This window comes from Scyliorhinus canicula, chromosome 18 (genome assembly GCF_902713615.1).
Source record: "Scyliorhinus canicula chromosome 18, sScyCan1.1, whole genome shotgun sequence".
Taxonomy (NCBI): Eukaryota; Metazoa; Chordata; class Chondrichthyes; order Carcharhiniformes; family Scyliorhinidae; genus Scyliorhinus; species Scyliorhinus canicula.
The window spans coordinates 1925377-1952772 of NC_052163.1; the positions used below are offsets into that span (position 1 = coordinate 1925377).

A 27396-nucleotide genomic window follows, 5' to 3' on the forward strand; every position below is an offset into this window, starting at 1 on the left:
AATGTGCAAACTCCGGGATCGTAGCCGGGTCCTCGGCGCCATGAGGCAGCAGTGCTAACCACTGTGCTACCGTGCCACCCTTCAGGATACAATGTGACGGAAGAGAGAGGCTTTTAATAAGTACAAGAGGAGAAAACCAACAGAGGCATCAGTGGAGCACAGAAAGTACAGGATGGAGTTTAAGAAAGAAATTAGGAGAGCAAAGCGGGGATATGAGAAATCTCTAGCTGGTAAAAGTAGGGAAAATCCCAAAATATTCTGTAAGTATATAATTGGGAAGAGGGAAAGCAGGGAAAGAGTTGGGCCCATTAGGGACCAAGGGGGAATCTGTGGGTGGAGCCTGAGGATATTGGCTCTTAAATGAATATTTCACATCTGTCGTCACCCAAGAGAATGAGAAGGCAGATATGAAACTCGGGGAGAGAGACTGTGAGATTATTCAGTAAGTTGTTATAGAGAGGGACAAGGTATTGGAGGTGTTGGCGGGCTTAAATGTGGAGAAATCTCCAGGTCCGGACGAATTGTGACCCTCTGACAGTGCAGCACTCCCTCAGTACTGACCCTCTGACAGTGCGGCACTCCCTCAGTACTGACCCTCTGACAGTGCGGCACTCCCTCAGTACTGACCCTCTGACAGTGCAGCACTCCCTCAGTACTGACCCTCTGACAGTGCAGCACTCCCTCAGTACTGACCCTCTGACAGTGCAGCACTCCCTCAGTACTGACCCTCTGACAGTGCAGCACTCCCTCAGTACTGACCCTCTGACAGTCCAGCACTCCCTCAGTACTGACCCTCTGACAGTGCGGCACTCCCTCAGTACTGACCCTCTGACAGTGCAGCACTCCCTCAGTACTGACCCTCTGACAGTGCGGCACTCCCTCAGTACTGACCCTCTGACAGTGCGGCACTCCCTCAGTACTGACCCTCTGACAGTGCGGCACTCCCTCAGTACTGACCCTCTGACAGCGCGGCACTCCCTCAGTACTGACCCTCTGACAGTGCAGCACTCACTCAGTACTGACCCTCTGACAGTGCAGCACTCCCTCAGTACTGACCCTCTGACAGTGCGGCACTCCCTCAGTACTGACCCTCTGACAGTGCAGCACTCCCTCAGTACTGACCCTCTGACAGTGCGGCACTCCCTCAGTACTGACCCTCTGACAGTGCGGCACTCCCTCAGTACTGACCCTCTGACAGTGCAGCACTCCCTCAGTACTGACCCTCTGACAGTGCAGCACTCCCTCAGTACTGACCCTCTGACAGTGCAGCACTCCCTCAGTACTGACCCTCTGACAGTGCAGCACTCCCTCAGTACTGACCCTCTGACAGTCCAGCACTCCCTCAGTACTGACCCTCTGACAGTGCGGCACTCCCTCAGTACTGACCCTCTGACAGTGCAGCACTCCCTCAGTACTGACCCTCTGACAGTGCGGCACTCCCTCAGTACTGACCCTCTGACAGTGCGGCACTCCCTCAGTACTGACCCTCTGACAGTGCGGCACTCCCTCAGTACTGACCCTCTGACAGCGCGGCACTCCCTCAGTACTGACCCTCTGACAGTGCAGCACTCACTCAGTACTGACCCTCTGACAGTGCAGCACTCCCTCAGTACTGACCCTCTGACAGTGCGGCACTCCCTCAGTACTGACCCTCTGACAGTGCAGCACTCCCTCAGTACTGACCCTCTGACAGTGCGGCACTCCCTCAGTACTGACCCTCTGACAGTGCGGCACTCCCTCAGTACTGACCCTCTGACAGTGCGGCACTCCCTCAGTACTGACCCTCTGACAGTGCAGCACTCCCTCAGTACTGACCCTCTGAGAGTGCGGCACTCCCTCAGTACTGACCCTCTGACAGTGCAGAGCTCCCTCAGTACTGACCCTCTGACAGTGCGGCACTCCCTCAGTACTGACCCTCTGACAGTGCAGAGCTCCCTCAGTACTGACCCTCTGACAGTGCGGCACTCCCTCAGTACTGACCCTCTGACAGTGCAGAGCTCCCTCAGTACTGACCCTCTGACAGTGCGGCACTCCCTCAGTACTGACCCTCTCTCAGTGCGGCACTCCCTCAGTATTGACCCTCTGATAGTGCGGCACTCCCTCAGTACTGTCCCTCTGACAGTGCAGAGCTCCCTCAGTACTGACCCTCTGACAGTGCGGCACTCCCTCAGTACTGACCCTCTCTCAGTGCGGCACTCCCTCAGTATTGACCCTCTCTCAGTGCGGCACTCCTTCAGTACTGACCCTCTGACAATGCAGCACTCCCTCAGTACTGACCCTCTGACAGTGCAGAGCTCCCTCAGTACTGACCCTCTGACAGTGCGGCACTCCCTCAGTACTGACCCTCTCTCAGTGCGGCACTCCCTCAGTATTGACCCTCTGATAGTGCGACACTCTTTCTGTTCTGCACCAGTTTGGATCATGTTCTCAACTCTGCAGTAGGACTATAATTCATGGCCTTGACTGCGAGGTACGAGAGACATCCACTGAATTACCTGCCTCACTGTTCCCCAGAACGTCAAAGCAGGGGATCTCCTCACCTCCCTCCTTCCCTCGAACGAAACCCGGAGCTTATATTCACGTATTAACGCTTCCTGACTGGCCAACATATCTCCCCTCCTGTATCACACTTGGATACGACCAGCACTCTGTGTCTTTGCCCAGCCTCAAAATGTCTGATTATGTAAACAGTAGCTGCAATGTGTCCTTTTTGAATTTTTAAACTGCAGGATCAGTATGATGGTACCGCAGGGCTCGCTGGTGGCGGTTGTCGGCCACGTTGGATGTGGCAAGTCTTCGCTCGTCTCCGCCCTTCTGGGAGAGTTGGAGAAGCTGGAGGGCAGAGTGGCGATCCAGGTAAGCACCCTCACTGTCTGAGAACTCACTTTTCGTGGCAGGTGCATTGTTCAGATTGCAGTCCGGTTCCAATGGATCAATCGGAATGTCACCTTGGTGGGTGGAGCAGGAGGCTTGTGTGGAGCATAAACACCATTTTGTCTGAGTGGTTTGTTGCCATGCTGTTAAATTTGAAGATGCCTGGGAATTTGAAAGGAATTGACTGGCGAAGACTGTTCTACTGGTGGGGGAATTAAGGTACGGATCAGCCATGCTCTCATTAAATAGCAGGGGCTTGAGGGGCTGAATGGCCGTCTACTGTTCTTCCTATGCTGATCACATTGGACTCTGTGTGCTTGTTTAAAAGCCCACTCCCTGCTGGCAGTGTCCCTTTATCCTCGTCGGAGAAACACATCCCAATGGACTCAGCATGAGGACAGTGGGATCTGAGCAAATAAATCCCTAGCCCACTGGAACTATCCTGCCGCCTGGCTTAAAATCAACCCAAGGATCTGCGAATCGCTGGCAATATCAGGGGAGGACAATGAGTAACGCTCATTTTAGTGAATGTTCAACAGAATCAGACCTAACAGGTCAGCGATTAATAACACTGTCCATTAAACCAGGAGTTATAGCTCCCACTGCTTACAGCATATTCGGGCTACAATAGTACGGTATTGTTAACACAGGGGGCTGAATTCTCCGTCCTGAAGACTAAATGCTGCTGCCTGCATAGAATGTGCCGACTTTCATGACAGGAAAGTCAGCGGCGACCCCTAACCGATTCCAGTACCGAAAACGGCCGGAGAATGTCCGGGTCCCAGGCAGCGTATACTCACGGCTGACGACCTGCATATGCTGCGGCGTACAACATAGCGCCAGCCATGCACTAAACCTAACTACTGCACTGTAAATTCTATGATTCTAACCCGCCAACCGCAACATCACAGCCCACCCACTGCCCCCCCCCCCCCCCCCCCCGCCCTGACAGACGCCCCCCCGCTCGCGCCGCCAATCCCGCCGCCACCAGAGGTGGTTGAAACCACGGCGGCAGGATTGGCCTCTCAGCGGCGGGATATCGGCCCATCGCGGGCCGGAGAATCGCCGCAGGGGGCTCGCCGATCGGCGGGGCGTGAATCCCGCCCCCGCCAATTCCCGGGTGGCGGAGAATTCCGGCCACGGCGGGGGTGGGATTTTCGCCGGCCCCGGTCGGAGAATTTCGCCCCAGATTTGTAAGTACAGACACACAATAATTGTTTATTTATAACAAGAGAAAGAGTTAAAACATACAATTATTAAACTAGAATAACGGTCTGCTAATCTATTACTTTTCCCTTCGACCGTCCCACCTTCCGCAAACACACACAAGACAGACGCGCACAGAGGAAGGGAAAGGGGTAAAATGATAGGGGATTAAAATATGGAAGATTCTTGTTGCTGATGTTGAAGTCTACGCAGTCGGCTGGCTTTCCCAGTTGCGGAGTTTTGAAAACCAGCAGTTGGATTGGATCTTCTGGCATGTGCATTCAATCAGAACTCACAATTATCAGGCCTCACTGAGGTAAGTTCAGAGTTCTCCAATTATCAGATTTTGAAAGGAGCTTTTCAGATAACCCAGCCTGCCTGGTGCTGGTCTGGATCTTCCTGCAGGTTTAACTGGCTGTGGAGAGAGAGAGAAATGTGAACTGTGACTCTCAAAGCCTCTTTATCAAAAGTTAACTTCACTGTACAAAATGGAGCCTGTCTGAGTTTGGCAGAACATTCTGGAACACCAGCACCAATCATGATCGCGAGCCAGTCAAGTCCTGATAAATCAAAGTAGTCGATTGGCTGTCAGCCAAATCCATCAAAATATGTCATCACTGGGCCGGACCAAATAGGACTGGTACCGGGGGTTTCATGAGGTCAAATCAAGTAGCACCTCTGCCAGCGGGGGTTCAGTAATTCTCCAGATGCAAAAGTTATAACAGCCAAGATTACAGAAAATAAAGGGAATACACAAGGGAGTTCAGGTTTAAATAGGAACATCCTCCCATAGACTGGCAAGCCTTATTCAGTTGCATCTGGCCACGCTGACCAACAGTTTTTGTCGCTACTTTCCAGTCAGTTGTTTTGTTAACTTACAGCTGACTCCAAATAAGGAGACTGAGCTGCTGCATCTGACCTGTGATACCACATTAAAATCACGCCAAAAGCCCATGAGGCTGTCAGCATTCTGCAGTAGCATCTCCCAGTTGTATCCAGTGCTGAGTAAAACAAGCATTTTGTTGCTGTTGCCCTTCACAACGACCTGCATGTGAGAGGTTGGATTTTATGTTCTCACAAAGATGAAGATGGCACAAAGGAACTGGCTGCACCGGATATGCGCATTTCCCTCTCCTCCTGTGAACCTGATTGGAGTGAGATCAAAATGAGGACCAAACAGGCTCCCCTTTAGCATTAAAAGTTAGCGAACATGGTGTGGGTCATTAATGTCGGCCTGCGTGGGTCACAAAGGTCAGCTGGTTAGCAAAAGCGAGTCTCTTGTGGGGGGGGGTGTAAGAGTTTGAAAAACACTGCTCCAACAAATGCTTCTTATGTGAAGAGCATTTTGCCCAGTTCTTTCCAAAGCCACTCTGACACGGCACCTTTTATTTAAATTGCAGTCAATGTATAAACTGGAGCCCTACACAAAAAGTGGGATTCAAAGAAGCTTTAATACACACAAGATGATCATTACTTATTCCAAAGCAACACAGTGCAATGCTGGAAATCTAACCTGAAAATACAGCATTCTGTAAATACTCAGCAGCTCTGGCAGTATCTGTGGAGCAAGAGAGAAACAGACGATGACCTGACAACAGAACGGGAAAAGAACTGAGATTTAACAAGTTTGAAGTGAGTACACAGTCAGGTAGAGGATGGGGAAGAACAAGCGGGAAGGTCTGTGATAGGGAGGAAGTCAGAAGAGCTGAAGTGACAAAAGGAGAGATGGTGCTTGGTAATGGGCAAGAAACAAAAGCAGGTCCAGAGGCGGTAAACAGGAATAGAATCGCAGCAATAAAACTCGGTGAGTCACAAACATCTCAAGCTGGCATGCTGAGTATTTTCAGCACTTTTTCTTATTTATTATGATTTGCTCCTGAATTTACTTCACCTTAAATTTGATGAGATAAGGAGTGAGCACAGCTGTTAGCACCCATAATACAGTCTTTAAGCTGCTGTGCTGAGAACCTTGAAAATGATGTTCATGCAAATGGATAATGATCATCGTGTTTTGAGTAATAATGTGACTGCCCGATTTAACAATGGATGGTTCAGTAGTGAACACTACATTTTTGTGATATCTGAGTGGGTTTTTCTTCCAGGGATCTGTAGCCTACGTTCCTCAGCAAGCCTGGATTCGGAATGCCTCGCTAAAAGATAACATTATCTTTGAAGAGCCTCTAAGTCAGCATAAATATCAACAGGTCCTGGACGCCTGCGCGCTGATCACTGACCTGAATGTACTGCCTGGTGGGGACCAGACTGAGATTGGTGAAAAGGTAAACATCTTCACTCCTATCTACCCCTTCCCCTCCTCAACTTGGCGGTCGCTTTCACACTAATAATACAATACTCCTTGTGCAGGGGATAAACTTATCGGGAGGACAGAAACAGAGGGTCAGTCTGGCCCGAGCTGTGTACAGCGACACAGACGTGTATCTCCTGGATGACCCCCTTTCGGCAGTAGATGCACATGTGGCTAAACACATCTTCGATAAAGTCATAGGCCCAGACGGAATGTTAAAGGAAAAGGTAAAACAATGAAACATCTTTAAAGTGTGACCGTAACCCTAAATAAGCAGTTACTCTGTACAGTTACACAGTGAGTGACCCTCACCCTGCTGAATAAACAGTGACTCTGTACAGTTACACAGTGAGTGACCCTCACCCTGCTGAATAAACAGTGGCTCTGTACAGTTACACAGTGAGTGACCCTCACCCTGAATAAACAGTGACTCTGTACAGTTACACAGTGAGTGACCCTTACCCTGAATAAACAGTGACTCTGTACAGTTACACAGTGAGTGATCCTCACTCTGAATAAACAGTGACTCTGTACAGTTACACAGTGAGTGACCCTCACCCTGCTGAATAAACAGTGACTCTGTACAGTTACACAGTGAGTGACCCTCACCCTGCTGAATAAACAGTGGCTCTGTACAGTTACACAGTGAGTGACCCTCACCCTGCTGAATAAACAGTGACTCTGTACAGTTACACAGTGAGTGATCCTCACCCTGCTGAATAAACAGTGACTCTGTACAGTTACACAGTGAATGATCCTCACCCTGAATAAACACTGACTCTGTACAGTTACACAGTGAGTGATCCTCACCCTGCTGAATAAACAGTGACTCTGTACAGTTACACAGTGAGTGATCCTCACCCTGCTGAATAAACAATGACTCTGTACAGTTACACAGTGAGTGACCCTCACCCGCAATAAACCGTGACTCTGTACAGTTACACAGTGAGTGATCCTCACCCTGAATAAACAGTGACTCTGTACAGTTACACAGTGAGTGATCATCACCCTGAATAAACAGTGACTCTGTACAGTTACATAGTGAGAGATCCTCACCCTGCTGAATAAACAGTGACTCAGTACAGTTACACAGTGAGTAATCCTCACCCTGCTGAATAAACAGTGACTCTGTACAGTTACACAGTGAGTGATCCTCACCCTGCTGAATAAACAGTGACTCTGTACAGTTACACAGTGAGTGATCCTCACACTGAATAAACAGTGACTCTGTACAGTTACACAGTGAGTGATCCTCACCCTGCTGAATAAACAGTGACTCTGTACAGTTACACAGTGAGTGACCCTCACCTGCTGAATAATCAGTGACTAATAATCAGGATCAAGGAAAACCCTAAGGCTTTCTATAGGTATATCAGGAACAAAAGAATGACTCGAGTAAGATTAGGGCCAATCAAGGATAGTAGTGGAAAGTTGTGTGTGGAATCAGAGGAGATAGGGGAAGCATTAAATGGATATTTTTCGTCAGTGTTTACACTGGAGAAAGACAATGTTGTCGAGGAGAACACTCAGGTTCAGTCGACCAGGCTAGATGGAATTGAGGTTCAAAAGGAGGAGGTGTTAGCAATTTTAGAAAATGTCAAAATAGATAAGTCCCCTGGGCCAGATGGGATTTATCCTAGGATTCTCTGGGAAGCCAGGGAGGAGATTGCAGAGCCTTTGTCCTTGATATTTATGTCGTCTTTGTCGACAGGAATAGTGCCGGAAGACTGGAGGATAGCAAATGTTGTCCCCTTGTTCAAGAAGGGGAGTAGAGACAACCCTGGTAATTATAGACCTGTGAGCCTTACTTCGGTTGTGGGTAAAATGTTGGAAAAGGTTATAAGAGATAGGGTTTATAATCATCTTGAAAAGAACAAGTTGATTAGCGATACTCAACACGGTTTTGTGAAGGGTAGGTCATGTCTCACAAACCTTATTGAGTTTTTGAGAAGGTGACCAAACAGGTGGATCAGGGTAAAGCTGTTGATGTGGTGTATATGGATTTCAGTAAGGCGTTTGATAAGGTTCCCCACGGTAGGCTATTGCAGAAAATAAGGAAGTATGGAATTGAAGGTGATTTAGCGGTTTGGATCAGTAATTGGCTAGCTGAAAGAAGACAGAGGGTGGTGGTTGATGGCAAATGTTCATCCTGGAGTTCAGTTACTAGTGGTGTACCGCAAGGATCTGTTTTGGGGCCACTGCTGTTTGTCATTTTTATAAATGACCTGGAAGAGGGTGTAGAAGGATGGGTTAGTAAATTTGCAGATGACACGAAGGTCGGTGGAGTTGTGGATAGTGCTGAAGGATGTTATAGGATACAGAGGGACATAGATAAGCTGCAGAGCTGGGCTGAGAGGTGGCAGATGGAGTTTAATGCGGAAAAGTGTGAGGTGGTTCACTTTGGAAGGAGTAACAGGAATGCAGAGTACTGGGCTAATGGCAAGATTCTTGGTAGTGTAGATGAACAGAGAGATCTCGGCATCCAGGTACATAAATCCTTGAAAGTTGCCACCCAGGTTAATAGGGCTGTTAAGAAGGCATATGGTGTGCTAGCCTTTATAAGCGGGGGGATTGAGTTTCGGAACCACAGGGTCATGCTGCAGCTGTACATAACTCTGGTGCGGCCACACCTGGAGTACTGCGTGCAGTTCTGGTCACCACATTATAGGAAGGATGTGGAAGCTTTGGAAAGGGTTCAGAGGAGATTTACTAGGATATTGCCTGGTATGGAGGGAAGGTCTTACGAGGAAAGGCTCAGGGAATTGAGGTTGTTTTCGTTAAAGAGGAGAAGGCTGAGAGGTGACTTAATAGAGACATATAAGATAGTCAGAGGGTTAGATAGGGTGGACAGTGAGAGTCTTTTTCCTCGGATGGTGATGACCAACACGAGGGGACATAGCTTTAAATTGAGGGGTGAGAGATATAGGACAGATGTCAGAGGCAGTTTCTTTACTCAAAGAGTAGTAGGGGTGTGGAACGCCCTGCCTGCAACAGTAGTAGACTCGCCAACTTTAAGGGCATTTAAGTGGTCACTGGATAGACATATGGATGAAAATGGAATAGTGTAGGTCAGATAGGCTTCAGATGGTTTCACAGGTCGACGCAACATCGAGGGCCGAAGGGCCCGTACTGCGCTGTAGTGTTCTATGTTCTATGTTCTATGAGTGATCCTCACCCTGCTGAATAAACAGTGACTCTGTACAGTTACACAGTGAGTGATCCTCACCCTGCTGAGTAAACAGTGACTCTGTACAGTTACACAGTGAGTGATCCGCACCCTGAATAAACAGTGACTCTGTACAGTTACACAGTGAGTGATCCTCAACCTGAATAAACAGTGACTCTGTACAGTTACACAGTGCGTGATCCTCACCCTGCTGAATAAACAGTGACTCTGTACAGTCACACAGTGAGTGATCCTCACCCTGCTGAATAAACAGTGACTCTGTACAGTTACACAGTGCGTGATCCTCACCCTGCTGAATAAACAGTGACTCTGTACAGTTACACAGTGAGTGATCCTCACCCTGCTGAGTAAACAGTGACTCTGTACAGTTACACAGTGAGTGATCCGCACCCTGAATAAACAGTGACTCTGTACAGTTACACAGTGAGTGATCCTCAACCTGAATAAACAGTGACTCTGTACAGTTACACAGTGCGTGATCCTCACCCTGCTGAATAAACAGTGACTCTGTACAGTCACACAGTGAGTGATCCTCACCCTGCTGAATAAACAGTGACTCTGTACAGTTACACAGTGCGTGATCCTCACCCTGCTGAATAAACAGTGACTCTGTACAGTTACACAGTGAGTGATCCTCACCCTGCTGAATAAACAGTGACTCTGTACAGTTACACAGTGAGTGATCCTCACCCTGCTGAATAAACAGTGACTCTGTACAGTTACACAGTGCGTGATCCTCACCCTGCTGACTAAACAGTGACTCTGTACAGTTACACAGTGCGTGATCCTCACCCTGCTGAATAAATAGTGACTCTGTACAGTTACACAGTGAGTGATCCTCACCCTGCTGAATAAACAGTGACTCTGTACAGTTACACAGTGAGTGATCCTCACCCTGCTGAATAAACAGTGACTCTGTACAGTTACACAGAGAGTGACCCTCACCCTGAATAAACAGTGACTCTGTACAGTTACACAGTGAGTGATATTCACCCTGCTGAATAAACAGTGACTCTGTACAGTTACACAGTGAGTGATCCTCACCCTGAATAACAGTGACTCTGTACAGTTACACAGTGAGTGACCCTCACCCTGAATAAACAGTGAATCTGTACAGTTACACAGTGAGTGATCCTCACCCTGCTGACTAAACAGTGACTCTGTACAGTTACACAGTGAGTGATCCTCACCCTGAATAAACAGTGACTCTGTACAGTTACACAGTGAGTGATCCTCAACCTGAATAAACAGTGACTCTGTACAGTTACACAGTGCGTGATCCTCACCCTGCTGAATAAACAGTGACTCTGTACAGTCACACAGTGAGTGATCCTCACCCTGCTGAATAAACAGTGACTCTGTACAGTTACATAGTGAGAGATCCTCACCCTGCTGAATAAACAGTGACTCAGTACAGTTACACAGTGAGTAATCCTCACCCTGCTGAATAAACAGTGACTCTGTACAGTTACACAGTGAGTGATCCTCACCCTGCTGAATAAACAGTGACTCTGTACAGTTACACAGTGCGTGATCCTCACCCTGCTGAATAAACAGTGACTCTGTACAGTTACACAGTGAGTGATCCTCACCCTGCTGAATAAACAGTGACTCTGTACAGTTACACAGAGAGTGACCCTCACCCTGAATAAACAGTGACTCTGTACAGTTACACAGTGAGTGATATTCACCCTGCTGAATAAACAGTGACTCTGTACAGTTACACAGTGAGTGATCCTCACCCTGAATAAACAGTGACTCTGTACAGTTACACAGTGAGTGACCCTCACCCTGAATAAACAGTGAATCTGTACAGTTACACAGTGAGTGATCCTCACCCTGCTGAATAAACAGTGACTCTGTACAGTTACACAGTGAGTGATCCTCACCCTGAATAAACAGTGACTCTGTACAGTTACACAGTGAGTGATCCTCACCCTGCTGAATAAACAGTGACTCTGTACAGTTACACAGTGAGTGATCCTCACCCTGAATAAACAGTGACTCTGTACAGTTACACAGTGAGTGATCCTCACCCTGAATAAACCGTGATCAGACCTAACCGAATGACAGAGCAGGCTGGAGGGCCTGAATTCATCGGCTCTGGTTCGGACCAGTACCGAATTCTGCTCATTTCTGTGCAGACTTACTTGAGATAATAATCTGCTTTCTGGAACTGGTTCCTGGTGCAAATTAGTGAAGGAATTAGTTTGAAAGTATGGTGTGTTGAACATGTGTGAGTGGAACGGTACAGAATCCGTTCAGCTGTTTATCTCGGGGTGTGATAGGTTTGTGTTGCAGCTGTTAACAGTTTTACTCTTGGCTTTGCAGACCCGAGTGCTGGTAACACATGGGATCAGCTTCCTACCCCAGACGGACCAGATTGTGGTGTTGGTGAATGGTAAGGTCTCCGAGATGGGATCGTACCAGGAGCTGCAGAATCAGAACGGAGCCTTTGCAGAGTTCTTGCGAAACTATGCACAGCGGGATGAGGTGGATGAGGATGAGCCGACAGGTATGAGAGCTTCAGGGGAGGGGGGGGGGGGGGGGGGGGGGGGGGGGGGGGGGGGGGTGTGGCTCACAGATCAGGCTCAGTCCGCCATATGGTTATTGTGTCTGAGATCTCAACATTCATTCCTTCCAGAACTTTAGACAAGGTCATCGTTGAAAATGTGGAACACGTTGAGAAGGCTGCTAATAAAATAAATTGGGTATCCTGGGCTCTGTTCGTAAAAGATTAAATACAGACTCACGGAAATTATGCAAAATCCTTAGAAAACAGCTTGAACGTGTGTCCAATCTGGGCTCTGTATTTTGGGAAGGCCTTGTGTAGGCTGCAGGATCTCCCAGAGAAGTTGGGATTTTCTCTACAATTGTAACAGTATATACCGTATACTTCACCCGTTGTCTATGTTTATGTATTTTCATGTATTTACCGTATGGTCTGTGTTTCACGTTTGGAGCGATCAGCCTGGACTGCACACAGAACAATACTTTTCACTGTACCTCGGTACACGTGACAATAAATCTAAATCTAAGCTGGTTGTTCTCCCTGGAGCAGAGAATATGAAAGGAGATTTGGGAGAGATTTTCAAAGTTGAGGAGCTTTGATGAAGTAAATAAGGAGAACTTCCGTGCTGGACACATTGATAACTAGTAATTGATTTTTTTTTTAAACGGGGAGATGAGAATATTTTTTGCTCACTGCGTTGCTGTTGTGTACTCTGCACTGTCTACTTCACTTATTCACCGAAAGGGCAGCAAGCAGACTGAATACTTATTTCCAAAGAGGAACTGATTTGAAACGGAATAAATTGCAGGACTATGGGGAAAGAGCAGAGAGCAGTGGGGACTAGTTGGATAGAGCCAGCACAGGATTGATGGGCTGGATGGGCTTTTTTTGTGCTGTAAGATTCTGTCAGTAAACAGGATGGATGGGGACAGGGGAAAGAGGGGGAGAACAGATTATCAAAAGTAGTCTCAAAGGAACTTGACTCAAACCTTGTGATGCACTGGGCGAGGGGAGGTTTATGATAGTCCTGTCTCAGCATGTTGTCTCTTTGGGAGCAGACAGGCAGAAAGAAGCTGATTTTGGGCTCTCGCCCAGGTTATAACTTGTTTACTTTATGCCTTTCTCCTTCCCTTCTACCACTACGCTTCCTCCCCCCCCCCCCCCCCCCCCCCCCCCCCGCCATGCTGCAGGACGATTTTCAGGATGATAAAGGTTTGTTGACTCTGCATTTCCTATTTCAGTTATTCCTTCCAGTTCAATGTTCCCCTTAGCTGCATGAGCACGTGGCCACGTGGAATCTGGAAATTTTCCACCCAGGGAACAAACAAGCTGCGTGCTAGTGGTGTTCCCTTTAAGATGCATGATGCAAACAGTAAAGACAAATTAGAGGGAACTCTGGTCCAGGTTTCCGTGCAGATTGGGCAGTAGTGCATTTAGAGGTAGGTGTGTCCCTCTGTGAACAGGCTCATTGGCGCATGATGTCGGTTATGCACCTTGCCAAGTGCCAGGCTGTTGGTTAGACTCCTGGTACTTGCTCTGTTTAGTTTAGACTCCCTCCCAAAAGTCAAAAAATTGAACCATTTTCACCAGCGGGTCAAGGGCGAAGTGTGAAGTGACAACAAAAAAAACATTGATGAAACCCTGACTGCTGAAGATGCTGAGCTGCTGGAAATCGGCCGGGGGCGGGGGGGCGGGGGGGGGGGGGGGGGGGGGGGGGGGGGGGGCGCAGGAGATGTAACAGAATTTAAAAATAGTTTTTTTTAATAATTTTTATTGAAAAATTTTGTTTTTATATAACAACAACAAACTGCTATAAAATACTAACAATAACAATAATGATAACAGTCATAAACATTCGCCCATCCTCAATGAACAAATGAACAACAAAACATATTAACAACAACTTAAATTAACACAATATTAAGTTAAATAACCATTAAAAAAATAGAACAATAATAAAGAACACCCCCCCCCCCCCCCCCCCCCCCCCCCCGGGTTGCTGCTGCTATTGACCAAGGTACCTATCTCTGAGCCAGGAAGTCCAGAAAAGGCTGCCATCGTTTATAGAACCCTTGTATTGATCCTCTCAGGGCAAATTTACCCCTCTCAAGTTTGATAAATCCCGCCATGTCACTGATCCAGGTCTCCACGCTTGGGGGCCTCGCATCTTTCCACTGCATCAAGATCCTCCGCCAGGCTACTAGGGACGCAAAGGCCAGGACACCGGCCTCTTTCGCCTCCTGCACTCCCGGCTCCGCCGCAACTCCAAAAATCGCGAGTCCCCAACATGGCTTGACCCTGGATCCAACCACCCTCGACACCGTCCCCGCCACCCCCTTCCAGAATTCTTCCAGTGCCGGGCATGCCCAGAACATATGGGCGTGGTTCGCTGGACTCCCCGAACACCTGGTGTACCTGTCTTCACCCCCGAAGAACCTACTCATCCTAGTCCCGGACATGTGGGCCCGATGCAGCACCTTAAATTGGATGAGACTAAGCCTCACACAACTCCGTCAACAACCCCACATCCAACCGCCACAACGGGCGCTGGTCCCGCACCTCCCCCATCTCCAACTCCATCCAATGCGGAGCGTGGTCGGAGATTGCAATGGCCGAATATTCGGCCTCCTCCACTCTCGGAATCAGTCCCCTACTCACCACAAAGAAGTCTATCCGAGAATAAACCCTATGTACGTGGGAGAAGAAAGAGTACTCGCGTGCCCTCGGCCTCACAAACCTCCATGGGTCCACCCCTCCCATCTTGTCCATAAACCCCCTCAGCACCTTGGCCACCGCCAGCCTCCTACCCATCCTTGAACTGGAACGATCCAGTGAAGGATCCAACACCGTATTGAAGTCCCCCCCCCCCATAATCAGACCTCCCGCCTCTAGATCCGGGACACGTCCCAGCATACGCCTCATAAAGCCCGCATCATCCCAATTTCGGGCATACACACTAACAAGTACCACCTTCTCTCCCTGTAGCCTGCCCGCCACTCCCCGGTTCTTCACATCCAACCCAGAGTGGAAAACCTGCCCCACTCACCCCTTCCTCAGTCGGACCTGGTCCGCCACCTTCAGGTGGGTCTCCTGAAGCATTGCCACATCTGCCTTTAGCCCTCTCAGATGAGGAAGTACCCTAGACCGCTTCACCGGCCCATTCAGTCATCTCGCATTCCAGGTGACCAACCGGATCAGAGGGCGTCCCGCCCCCCTCCCCCGTCGACTAGCCATAGCCCGTCGACTGCCCGCCCCAGGCCAGCACCCCCCCGCCCGACCCAGTCCCCACAGCGACAACACCTCACCTCTGTCCCCCAGGCCCACACCAGCTCCTTCCTGACCCTGCCAGCAGCAACCAGGTATTCTTCTCCCCCCCCCCCAAAGGCTAGGAACCCTCCTAGCCGCGAACCGTCCTCCATTGTACTTCCGTGGGTCAGCTAACTTCTGCTGACCCCGGAAACTCCCGCCAAAAACCCGACCCCTCCCAAAGTGGGATCATCTCCCATCCTGTCACTCCTCAAGGCACTGCTCCAGCGCGGGGAGGAACCAGTTAAGGCCCCCCCCGTCATCATCTCCACCCCCCAACCAGAGGAATGCCCGCGCTTTCGCACTGCCCCACCACACCCTTCTGACGCAGCTCCCAAATACCAGCCCCACTCCATACCCCCAACCCTATACAGAATCCAACAAACCCTCCCCCCCCCCCGCAAAATACAAAACCCAAACAATGCCCCCCAACAAAAAACAGAACAACACTCCAATAAATAACCATATCAAAATTACAAAGGTACAGAAAAAACACAGCAACAGCAGAAACCAGCAATAAAGTATTACAACCGACCACGCAACCCCCAATCCCTAGTTCAAGTCCAGCTTCTCCGTCCGCACAAAGGCCCACGCCTCCTCCGGGGAATCAAAATAATAATGCCGCTCCAGATAAGTTACCCATAATCGCGCAGGCTGCAACATTGCAAACTTTATTGGCCCAGCGCAGCACACACTCCCCATCACTGAACCGGTGGAACCTCACCAGCACCGCATGCGGGGGTTCGTTCTCCTTAGGCCTCCTGGCCAGTACTCTGTGGGCTCCCTCCAGCACCAGGGGTAGATGGAAAGATCCTGCCCCCACTAGCGAGTTCAGCATCGTGGCCACGTAGGTTGTCAGATCCGACCCCTCCAGCCCCTCCGCAAGGCCCAAGATCCTCAGGTTCTTCCGCCTCATGCGGCGATCAAGCTCCTCGAAGCGGTCCTGCCACTTCTTATGGAGTGCCTCGTGCCCCTCCACCTTACTCACGAGGACCACGGCCTCCTCCTCTCGTTCAGCGGCCTGCGCCTGCAACGCCTGGATGGCAACACCCTGGGTCGTCTGAATCTCCCGAAAGCTTTTTATTCGTTTCCTGCAGAGAGCTCAGCACCTCAGCCTTAAAATCTGCAAAACAGCGCAGGAGAGCAGCTTGCCCACAGCCTCCACTCCTCTGGTGCTCCGCCGGCCGCCATCTTGGAATCCTTCCCCCGTTTTTTCTGGGGTTTTTTCTCCGAGTTCGAGTCATGAAATGTGGAGAATGTCGATCACCACACCTTCTCCCACCGGGAGACGTCGAACAAATTCCGTTTTGGGCTCTAAAAAGAGTTTAGAATACAAGACAAAGGAGGGCGGCACAGTGGCACAGTGGTTAGCACTGCTGCCTCATGGCGCCGAGGTCCTGGGTTCGATCCCGGCTCTGGGTACCTGTCTGTGTGAAGCTTTCACATTCTCCCCGTGTCTGCTTGGGTCTCACCCCCACAACCCAAAGGTGTGCAGGCTAGGTGGATTGGCTGTGCTAAATCGTCCCTTAATTGGAAAAAAGAATTGGATGCTCTAAATGTATTATGGAAAAAAATAATACACAAGACATCAGGGAATGTTAATGACAGTGCCGAAGACTAAAGAAGATGCTAATATTGGCCTAAAGATCAGGTAGCTGATTGTGTTAATAGCAGAACATGGGTCAGCACTCTGAAAACAAACATAAGAACAAGTTACAATCCAAAATTGTGCAGGTTAGGGGATTGGCTGTGATAATACTGTCCCTTAGTGTCCAACGATTAGGTGGAGTAACAGGAATAGGGCGGGTAGTGTGGGCCTAGGTTGGTGGCTCGGTAGCTTTAGGGTAGCACGGTAGCACAGTGGATAGCACTGTGGCTTCACAGCACCAGGTTCCCAGGTTCGATTCCCCGTTGGGTCACTGTCTGTGCGGAATCTGCACGTTCTCCCCTTCTCTGCGCGGGTTTCCACTGGGTGCTCTGGTTTCCTTCCAAAGATGCGCAGGTTAGGTGGATTGGCCATGATAAATTGCCCTTAGTGACCAAAACGGTTAGGTGGGGTTATGGGGATAGGGTGGAAGTGAGGGTCTAAGTGGGTCGGTGCAGACTTGATGGGCTGAATGGCCTCCTTCTGCATTGTATGTTCTATGTTCAAAATCTAAAAATTATCAAAAATGTATCTCTTTCTTCGGTGCTCTTCCTCAGCTTGTGTTGGGACTCACTGGGACATTGCAGTAGGTCGAGGACAGAAGTGTGGGTATGAGAGCCACATGGTGAATTGAAATGACAAGTGGCAGCAAAGTTGAGGTCATGTTTGTGGATTGAGCAAAGTTGGACTGAATGACGTTGTTCCCGCCAAGCGGTCACCCAATCTGCATTCAGCCTCCCCAATGTACAGGAGACTTCATCGTGAGCAGCGAATAAAGTAGAGTAAATTAAAAGAAGCAAAAGTCAAATTCTTGTTTCAGCTGGAAAGAGTGTTTGGGCCCTTGGACAATGAGGAGGTGAAGAAGCAGATTTTACACATCCTGCGATTGCAGGGGAAGATGCTGTGGGTAGGGGACGAGGTATTAGGGTTATAGAGAAGTGGACCAGGGTGTCACAGAGGGAACGGCCCCTGCGGAATGCTGATGGGGGGGTAAGGGGAGATGTGCTTGGTGGTGACCCTCTTATAGACTGATCTGTCTAATACTACACTGCAGTATGCTTCACCCATGTCTGTGTCTATGTATTTATACTGTACCTTGTGTTGCCCTGGTACACTGTTGTTTTTCATGTACTAAATGATCTGTTGAGCTGCACGCAGAAAAATACTTTTCACTGTATCTCGGTACACGTGACAATAAACAATCCAAAATCCAAAAATCATGCTGGAGTTTGCCAAACTGGCGGAGGGTGATGCTTTGAATGCGGAGGGTGGTGGGATGAAAAGTGAGGATGTGGGGAACCCTATCATGGCTGTGGGAGGGAGGGGAAGGGGTGAGGGTAGAAGTGCGGGGCATAGTTTGAACATGGTTTCAATTCACCATCCTGCTCTTACATCCACATGTCCGTCCTTGTCCTGCTGCAATGTTCCAGTGAAGCCCAGCGCAAACTGGAGGAACAGCACCTCATCTTCCGATTGGGGGCGCTATAGTCTTCTAGACTTGAGTTTAACAACCAAGAAAGCCCTCCTCCATTTTGATCAATTTTTTTAAAAATTGCTAATTCCCTTCCCCACAGGACCAGTCTCTACTTTGTTCTTATGATTTGCGTTCTCTCGCCTATCATTAACCTATTTTGCTCCTCCTTCAATATGAAAACCATCATATTTTTACCTCTCTCCACAGATCCTGTCAGACCTGCTGAATATCTCCAGCATTTCTGTTTACATTAGTTAGAGAATTCACTTTCTCTCTCTCGCTCCTCCTCAGCTGAGTGCAGGCCAGGCTGACCATAAGACATAGAAGCAAAATTAGGCCACTCGGCCCATCGAGACTGCTCCACCATTCAATCATGGCTGATATTTTTCTCATCCCTATTCTCCTGCCTTCTCCCCATAACCCCTGATCCCCTTATTAATCAAGAACCTATCTATCTCTGTCTTAAAGACACTGCGATTTGGCCTCCACAGCCTTCTGCGGCGAAGAGTTCCACAGATTCACCACCCTCTGGCTGAAGAAATTCCTCCTCATCTCTGTTTTAAAGGATTGTCCCTTCAGTTTGAGGCTGTGTTCCTCTGTTCTAGTTTCTCCTACTAGTGGAAACATCCTCTCCACGTCCACTCTATCCAGGCCTCGCAGTATCTTGTAAGTTTCAATAAGATCCCCCCCCCTCATCCTTCTAAACTCTAATGCGCACAGACCCAGAGTCCTCAACCCCTCCTCATATGACAAGCAGAGTCTGCACTCACTTCTCTACAGCGTGTTCTGATAGGTTTTTGTTAGAATGATGGAGGAAGTGTTATCAGCTAATTCCCCGTTGAATATACTCTTATCCAGGACTTCCCCCTGAGCCACAGACTCCCCTGCTGCCCTGTCTCATGCTGTTCCAAGTCAACACATTACAGAACCATTTATGAAATAACTTCCGTTTGGAACCAGCTGATGCCATTTGCAAAGTGATAACACCCATGCTTCCCCACCCCCACTGCAAGGTTCTCCACAGCCAGCATTATAGGATTCTGGCTGGGTTGTGTGATGTTCACATCATGTAACTGCTTGCAGAGGGGGGCGCAGTCTGATGCTTTCCTGTTGTGACTTCCCTTCTTTGTTCCACAGTACTCGATGAAGAGGAAGAGTTTCTTGGGGAGGATGCCCTCAGTAACCACATTGACCTGAGTGACACTGAGCCATCGGCAGCAGAGGCAAGGAAACAGTTCATGAGGTGAGTGTGCAGTTCTGTACAGCACCGTCCATTGACCAGAACTGCTCAGATTGGTCATGTCTGGAGACTTTCGAAGCTGGTGTCAGAGCTCCCTCCAATGGCTGCATGCCCTATAGATGTGGTACTGAGTCACACGCTCTGATCCTGTTCTGTGTTAAATCAGTTGAACTCAGCTAAACGGCAGCAGGAGATGGAGCTACAAGTGGAAATGCAGTGTACAATAACTGGCCCTATATCCAGCCCCACTGCTCCACACAGCACTCTGTACCTCCCCCCCCCCTATAAATCTCACCCTATTTCCAGCTCTCTCGCTTTGACATAGAGTCATCCAGACTCAAAACGTTAACTCCCTTCTCTCTCCACAGATGCTGTCAGACCTGCTGATAGCTCAAACACTCCAACCTGGGCAACCCCCTGGCAAATCTCTTCTGCACCCTCTCTGCTGCAAGCACATCCTTCCTATAGTGTGGGGACCAGAACTGTACACAGTTCCAAGCTGTGGCCTAACCAGGATTTTATACAGCTCCACCATAACCTCCCTCCTCTTATATTCTAAGCTTGGCTAATAAAGGTAAGTATCCCATATGCCTTCTTAACCATCTCCTCCACCTGTCCTGCTGCCTTCAGGGACCTAAGACATGCACCTCAAGGTCCCTCTGTACTTCCTAACGTCCGACCGTTCATTCTGTATCCCCTTGTCTTGTTAGTCCTCCCAAAATACATCACCTCTCACTTTTCAGGGTGAAATTCCATTTGTCACTGTTCTGCCTGTCTGACCAGCCCGTCTATATCGTCCTGTAATCTCAGCCTTTCCTCCTCGCTATTTACCGCATCACCAATAGAACATAGAACATAGAACATAGAACGATACAGCGCAGTACAGGCCCTTCGGCCCTCGATGTTGCACCGACATGGAGAAAAAAAAACTAAAGGCCATCTAACCTACACTATGCCCTTATCATCCATATGCTTATCCAATAAATTTTTAAATGCCCTCAATGTTGGCGAGTTCACTACTGTTGCAGGTAGGGCATTCCACGGCCTCACCACTCTTTGCGTAAAAAACCCACCTCTGACCTCTGTCCTATATCTATTACCCCTCAATTTAAGGCTATGTCCCCTCGTGCTAGCCACCTCCATCCGCGGGAGAAGGCTCTCGCTGTCCACCCTATCTAACCCTCTGATCATTTTGTATGCCTCTATTAAGTCACCTCTTAACCTTCTTCTCTCTAACGAAAACAACCTCAAGTCCATCAGCCTTTCCTCATAAGATTTTCCCTCCATACCAGGCAACATCCTGGTAAATCTCCTCTGCACCCGTTCCAAAGCTTCCACGTCCTTCCTATAATGAGGCGACCAGAACTGTACGCAATACTCCAAATGCGGCCGTACCAGAGTTTGGTACAGCTGCATCATGACCTCATGGCTCCGGAACTCAATCCCTCTACCAATAAAGGCCAACACACCATAGGCCTTCTTCACAACCCTATCAACCTGGGTGGCAACTTTCAGGGATCTATGTACATGGACACCGAGATCCCTCTGCTCATCCACACTACCAAGAATTTTACCATTAGCCAAATATTCCGCATTCCTGTTATTCTTTCCAAAGTGAATCACCTCACACTTCTCCACATTAAACTCCATTTGCCACCTCTCAGCCCAGCTCTGCAGCTTATCTATGTCCCTCTGTAACCTGCAACATCCTTCCGCACTGTCTACAACTCCACCGACTTTAGTGTCGTCTGCAAATTTACTCACCCATCCTTCTGCGCCCTCCTCTAGGTCATTTATAAAAATGACAAACAGCAACGGCCCCAGAACAGATCCTTGTGGTACGCCACTCGTAACTGAACTCCATTCTGAACATTTCCCATCAACTACCACTCTCTGTCTTCTTTCAACTAGCCAATTTCTGATCCACATCTCTAAATCACCCTCAATCCCCAGCCTCCGTATTTTCTGCAATAGCCGACCGTGGGGAACCTTATCAAACGCTTTACTGAAATCCATATACACCACATCAACTGCTCTACCCTCGTCTACCTGTTCAGTCACCTTCTCAAAGAACTCGATAAGGTTTGTGAGGCATGACCTACCCTTCACAAAACCATGCTGACTATCCCTAATCATATTATTCCTATCTAGATGATTATAAATCGTATCTTTTATAATCCTCTCCAAGACTTTACCCACCACAGACGTGAGGCTCACCGGCCTATAGTTACCGGGGTTATCTCTACTCCCCTTCTTGAACAAAGGGACCACATTTGCTATCCTCCAGTCCTCTGGCACTATTCCTGTAGCCAATGATGACCTAAAAATCAAAGCCAAAGGCTCAGCAATCTCTTCCCTGGCTTCCCAGAGAATCCTAGGATAAATCCCATCAGGCCCCGGGGACTTATCTATTTTCACCTTGTCCAGAATTTCCAACACTTCTTCCCTACGCACCTCAATGCCATCTATTCTAATAGCCTGGGTCTCAGCATTCTCCTCCTCAATATTATCTTTTTCTTGAGTGAATACTGACGAAAAGTATTCATTTAGTATCTCGCTTATCTCCTCAGCCTCCACACACAACTTCCCACCACTGTCCTTGACTGGCCCTACTCTTACCCTAGTCATTCTTTTATTCCTGACATACCTATAGAAAGCTTTTGGGTTTTCCTTGATCCTACCTGCCAAAGACTTCTCATGTCCCCTCCTTGCTCGTCTCAGCTCTCTCTTTAGATCCTTCCTCGCTTCCTTGTAACTATCAAGCGCCCCAACTGAAACTTCACGCCTCATCTTCACATAGGCCTCCTTCTTCCTCTTAACAAGAGATTCCACTTCTTTGGTAAACCACGGTTCCCTCGCTCGACCCCTTCCTCCCTGCCTGACTGGTACGTACTTATCAAGAACATGCAATAGCTGTTCCTTGAACAAGCTCCACATATCCAGTGTGCCCAACCCTTGCAGCCTACTTCTCCAACCAACACATCCTAAGTCATGTCTAATGGCATCATAATTGCCCTTCCCCCAGCTATAACTCTTGCTCTGCGGGGTATACTTATCCCTTTCCATCACTAACGTAAAGGTCACCGAATTGTGGTCACTGTCTCCAAAGTGTTCACCTACCTCCAGATCTAACACCTGGCCTGGTTCATTACCCAAAACCAAATCCAAAGTGGCCTCACCTCTTGTTGGCCTGTCAACATATTGTGTCAGAAAACCCTCCTGCACACATTGTACAAAGAACGACCCATCCAATGTACTCGAACTATATCTTTTCCAGTCAATATTAGGAAAGTTAAAGTCTCCCATAACAACTACCCTGTTACTTTCGCTCTTTTCCAGAATCATCTTCGCCATCCTTTCCTCTACATCTCTAGAACTATTAGGTGGCCTATAGAAAACTCCCAACAGGGTGACCTCTCCTTTCCTGTTTCTAACCTCAGCCCATACTACCTCGGAAGAAGAGTCCCCATCTTGCATCCTTTCTACCACCGTAATACTGTCCTTGACTAGCAGCGCCACACCTCCCCCTCTTTTGCCCCCTTCTCTGACCTTACTAAAGCACCTAAACCCCGGAACCTGCAACAACCATTCCTGTCCCTGCTCTATCCATGTCTCTGAAATGGCCACAACATCGAAGTCCCAGGTACCAACCCATGCTGCCAGTTCCCCTACCTTATTTCGTATACTCCTGGCATTGAAATAGACACACTTCAAACCACAGACCTGAACACTGCCGCCCTCCTGCGAAGTCAAAACTGTGCTCCTGACCTCTCTACTCTCAATCTCTCGCACCCCAAAACTACAATCCAGGTTCCCATGCCCCTGCTGAATTAGTTTAAACCCCCCCAAAGAGTACTAACAAATCTCCCCCCCAGGATATTTGTGCCCCTCAGGTTCAGATGTAGACCATCCTGTCTATAGAGGTCCCACCTTCCCCAGAAAGAGCCCCAGTTATCCAGAAATCTGAATCCCTCCCGCCTGCACCATCCCTGTAGCCACGTGTTTAATTGCTCTCTCTCCCTATTCCTCATCTCACTATCACGTGGCACGGGCAACAACCCAGAGATAACAACTCTGTTTGTTCTCGCTCTGAGCTTCCATCCTAGCTCCCTAAAGGCCTGCCTGACATCCTTGTCCCCTTTCCTACCTATGTCGTTAGTGCCAATGTGGACTACGACTTGGGGCTGCTCCCCCTCCCCCTTAAGGACCCGGAAAACACGATCCGAGACATCACGTACCCTTGCACCTGGGAGGCAACATACCAAACGTGAGTCTCTCTCGCTCCCACAAAATCTCCTATCTGTGCCCCTGACTATTGAGTCCCCAATTACTAATGCTCTGCTCCTTTCCCCCCTTCCCTTCTGAGCAACAGGGACAGACTCCGTGCCAGAGGCCCGTACCCATGGCTTACCCCTGGTAAGTCGTCCCCCCCACAAGTATCCAAAACGGTATACTTGTTACTCAGGGGAACGACCGCAGGGGGTCCCTGCACTGACTGCTTCTTCCCAGTCCCTCTTACAGTTACCCATCTATCTCCAGTCTTTGGTGTAACTATTTCCCTGAAGCTCCTATCTATGACCCCCTCTGCCTCCCGAATGATCCGAAGTTCATCCAGCTCAAGCTCCAGGTCCCTAACACGGTTTTTGAGGAGCTGGAGTTGGGTGCACTTCCCACAGATGAAATCAGCAGGGACACTGACGGCGTCCCTCACCTCAAACATTCTGCAGGAGGAGCATTGTACTGCCTTCCCTGACATCCCCTCTAGATTAAAAAAAAAAACAAGAAAAAGAAAAAGAAAGGAAGAGCTTACCTGATATTACCTCAAACCCTGATCCCGCTGAAAGGTAAGCAAATTTAAAGGCACTCACTCACCTTCACGACAGGCCCCTGCTCCCGCTTCCCAACCACCGTGGGGTGGGGGGGTTGGTTCGAGGAGGAGGTAGGGTGGGAAACACTCACAAAGTGTTTCGGGTTTAACTGTCACTTGCCAACAGCCCCTCCACAAACCACCTTCAACTTAGGCTGACCGCACTGCACGTATGCAAATTTCCCCAGAACAGCTGATCAGTAGCTCTGCTCTGCTGCCCTCTGCTGGTACTCTGCTGCCCTCTGCTGGTATGTTCATATCATCTGTGAACTTACTGATCATACCCCCCACATTCACATCAAGATAATTAATGTAGAGTGGTTTATGATAATATGACCAATAACCTAGAGGTCGTAAGTTCAAATTCATTTACGATAAATGTTAAAATTGAATTCCATAAACATACTTATTGTTTAATAACCCTATTGCCCTGTGACGGTGGCAGTAAATTGTTTGCATTTAAGAATTGAGCATGTTGGTGTGGGACTGGACTCACATCAAAACCCAGAATAGGACAGCAGGATTCCTTCCCTAAAGTTTGCTCATAAAACAGTTGGGTTTTTAGTGAAGCAGTTGGGTTTTTAGTGAAACAGTTGGGTTTTTAGTGAAACAGTTGGGTTTTTAATGAAGCAGTTGGGTTTTTAATGGATCAGTTAGGTTTTTTATTAATCAATCATTGTTGACTGTTTAATAGCTCCTGACATGATACAAGGCTGGGTCACTGTCTGTGCGGAGTCTGCACGTCCTCCCCGTGTGTGCGTGGGTTTCCTCCGGGTGCTCCGGTTTCCTCCCACAGTCCAAAGATGTGCGGGTTAGGTGGATTGGCCATGCTAAATTGCCCGTAGTGTCCTAAAAAAAAGTAAGGTTAAGGGGGGGGTTTTGGGTTACGGGTATAGGGTGGATACGTGGGTTTGAGTAGGGTGATCATTGCTCAGCACAACATCGAGGGCCGAAGGGCCTGTTCTGTGCTGTACTGTTCTATAAAAAAGTAACCACCGTCCCACAGTTTAATGACCGTTCTAAGGCTAAGTGAGAATACAGCATTGATTGACTTCAAATATAGAGACTGATAAGTACGACAGCTGCAGCCTCACCAGCTAGGGTTTTAAAAACCCTTATTTATTTCCCCTTGCCCAGCACAGGGAGGATAGCCTGGTAAGTGAGGAGGCACACAACTCTCTGGGCAGCACGGTGGAGCAGTGGTTAGCACTGCTGCCTCACAGCATCAAGGACCCGGGTTTGATCCCGTCCCCGGGTCACTGTCCGTGTGGAGTTTGCACATTCTCTCCGTGTCTGCGTGGGCCACACACGCCCCAACACAAAGATGTGCCGGGTAGGTGGATTGGCCACGCTAAATTGCCCCTTAATTGGAAAAAAAATTAATTGAGCACTTTTAATTTAAAAATAAAAGAGACACACAAACTGTGCAAAAGCAGTCAAGGATGTGTGTTTCCCAGTACCTGCTGCCTCACTATGAACAACTGGAATTGGCAGTTCAAAGAAGGAAAGACTTGCATTTTTATAGCGCCTTTCATAGCCATCAGAAGCTCCAAAGTAATTTACAGCTAAATTGTGCATTTCCGTCCCCAAATTACGATGGGTGTGAGAGGGAAGCAAAGGAATTATAGACCAATTCGCCAAATAATGTTGGGAAATTACTGGAGTCTATAATTAAAGGATAGGGTGACTGAACACCTTGATTTTTTTTTTGCTGATCAGAGTGAGTGGGGATTTGTAAAGGGCAGGTCATGTCTGACAAACTTTTTTTATTTTACTTTTTTTTAAATTTAGAGTACCCAATTATTTTTTCCAATTAAGGTGCAATTTAGCGTGGCCAATCCACCTAACCTGCACATCTTTAGGCTGTGGGGGTGAAACCCACACAGACACGGGGAGAACGTGCAAACTCCACACAGGCAGTGATCCAGGGCTGGGATCGAACCTGGGACCTCGGCGCCGTGAGGCAGCAATGCTAACCACTGTGCCACCGTGCTGCCCTTGTTTTACTTTTTTTTTAAATTTAGACTACCCAATTCTTTTTTTCCACTTAAGGGGCAATTTAGTGTGGCCGATCCACCGACCCTGCACAACTTTAGGTTGGGGGGTGGTGGGTGAGACTCATTTAGACACGGAGAGAATGTGCAAACTCCACACGGACAGTGACCCAGGGATGGGATTGAACCCGGGTCCCCGACGCTGTGAGGCAGCAGTGCTAACCTCTGTGCCGCCCATGCCTGACAAACCTGATCGAATTTTTTGAAGGGATGCCTAAAGTAGTGGACAGGGGGATGTCTATGGATGTTATTTATACGGACTTCCAAAGGATATTTGAGAAAGTTCTGCATCAGAGACAGTTAGTTTAAATTAAAGTTAATGGAATTGAAGGCAGATTATTGATCTTCTTTGGGAAGTGGCTGTACAACAGGAGACAGAGAGTAGGTATAACAGGAGGGGCCTCTACATGGTAGAACGTGGTGACTCACAAGGATCTGTGTTGGCACCTCAATTATTCACCATGGTTATTAATAACATAGATAATTGGATTAAAAGTTACATTTCCAAACTGACCGATGACACAAAGTGGTGGTGTTGCAAAGCTGCAGAGCTGGAAGCTTCGAATAACGGAGATATCGATCGATTAGCTGAATGGGAAAAACTGTGAGGAATGTGAGGTTGTCCACTTTGGACCTGAAAAGTGTAAAACTGGATGCTTTCAAAATGATGAAACATTAGAAACAGAGAAAGTCCAAAGAGTTTATATAGATCATTAAATAGATCAT

General features: G+C 48.5%; 1 protein-coding gene across 7 annotated transcripts in view; it reads left to right on the forward strand.

Moving 5' to 3' along the window:
* The window catches only part of abcc3 (ATP-binding cassette, sub-family C (CFTR/MRP), member 3), a 183552-nt gene that overhangs the window by 109184 nt on the left and 46972 nt on the right, over window positions 1-27396 (forward strand). For 4 of the 7 annotated variants that reach the window (XM_038776532.1, XM_038776531.1, XM_038776536.1 and 1 more), the window contains exons 16-21: window positions 2730-2856; window positions 6183-6359; window positions 6445-6612; window positions 11904-12087; window positions 13276-13296; window positions 19647-19752. In XM_038776532.1, coding sequence (XP_038632460.1) covers window positions 2730-2856; window positions 6183-6359; window positions 6445-6612; window positions 11904-12087; window positions 13276-13296; window positions 19647-19752 — 783 coding nt within the window. Of the gene's footprint in view, window positions 1-2729; window positions 2857-6182; window positions 6360-6444; window positions 6613-11903; window positions 12088-13275; window positions 13297-19646; window positions 19753-27396 lie in introns of those variants that run through there. The other 3 variants (XM_038776534.1, XM_038776533.1, XR_005457913.1) reach the window with 2 other exon arrangements.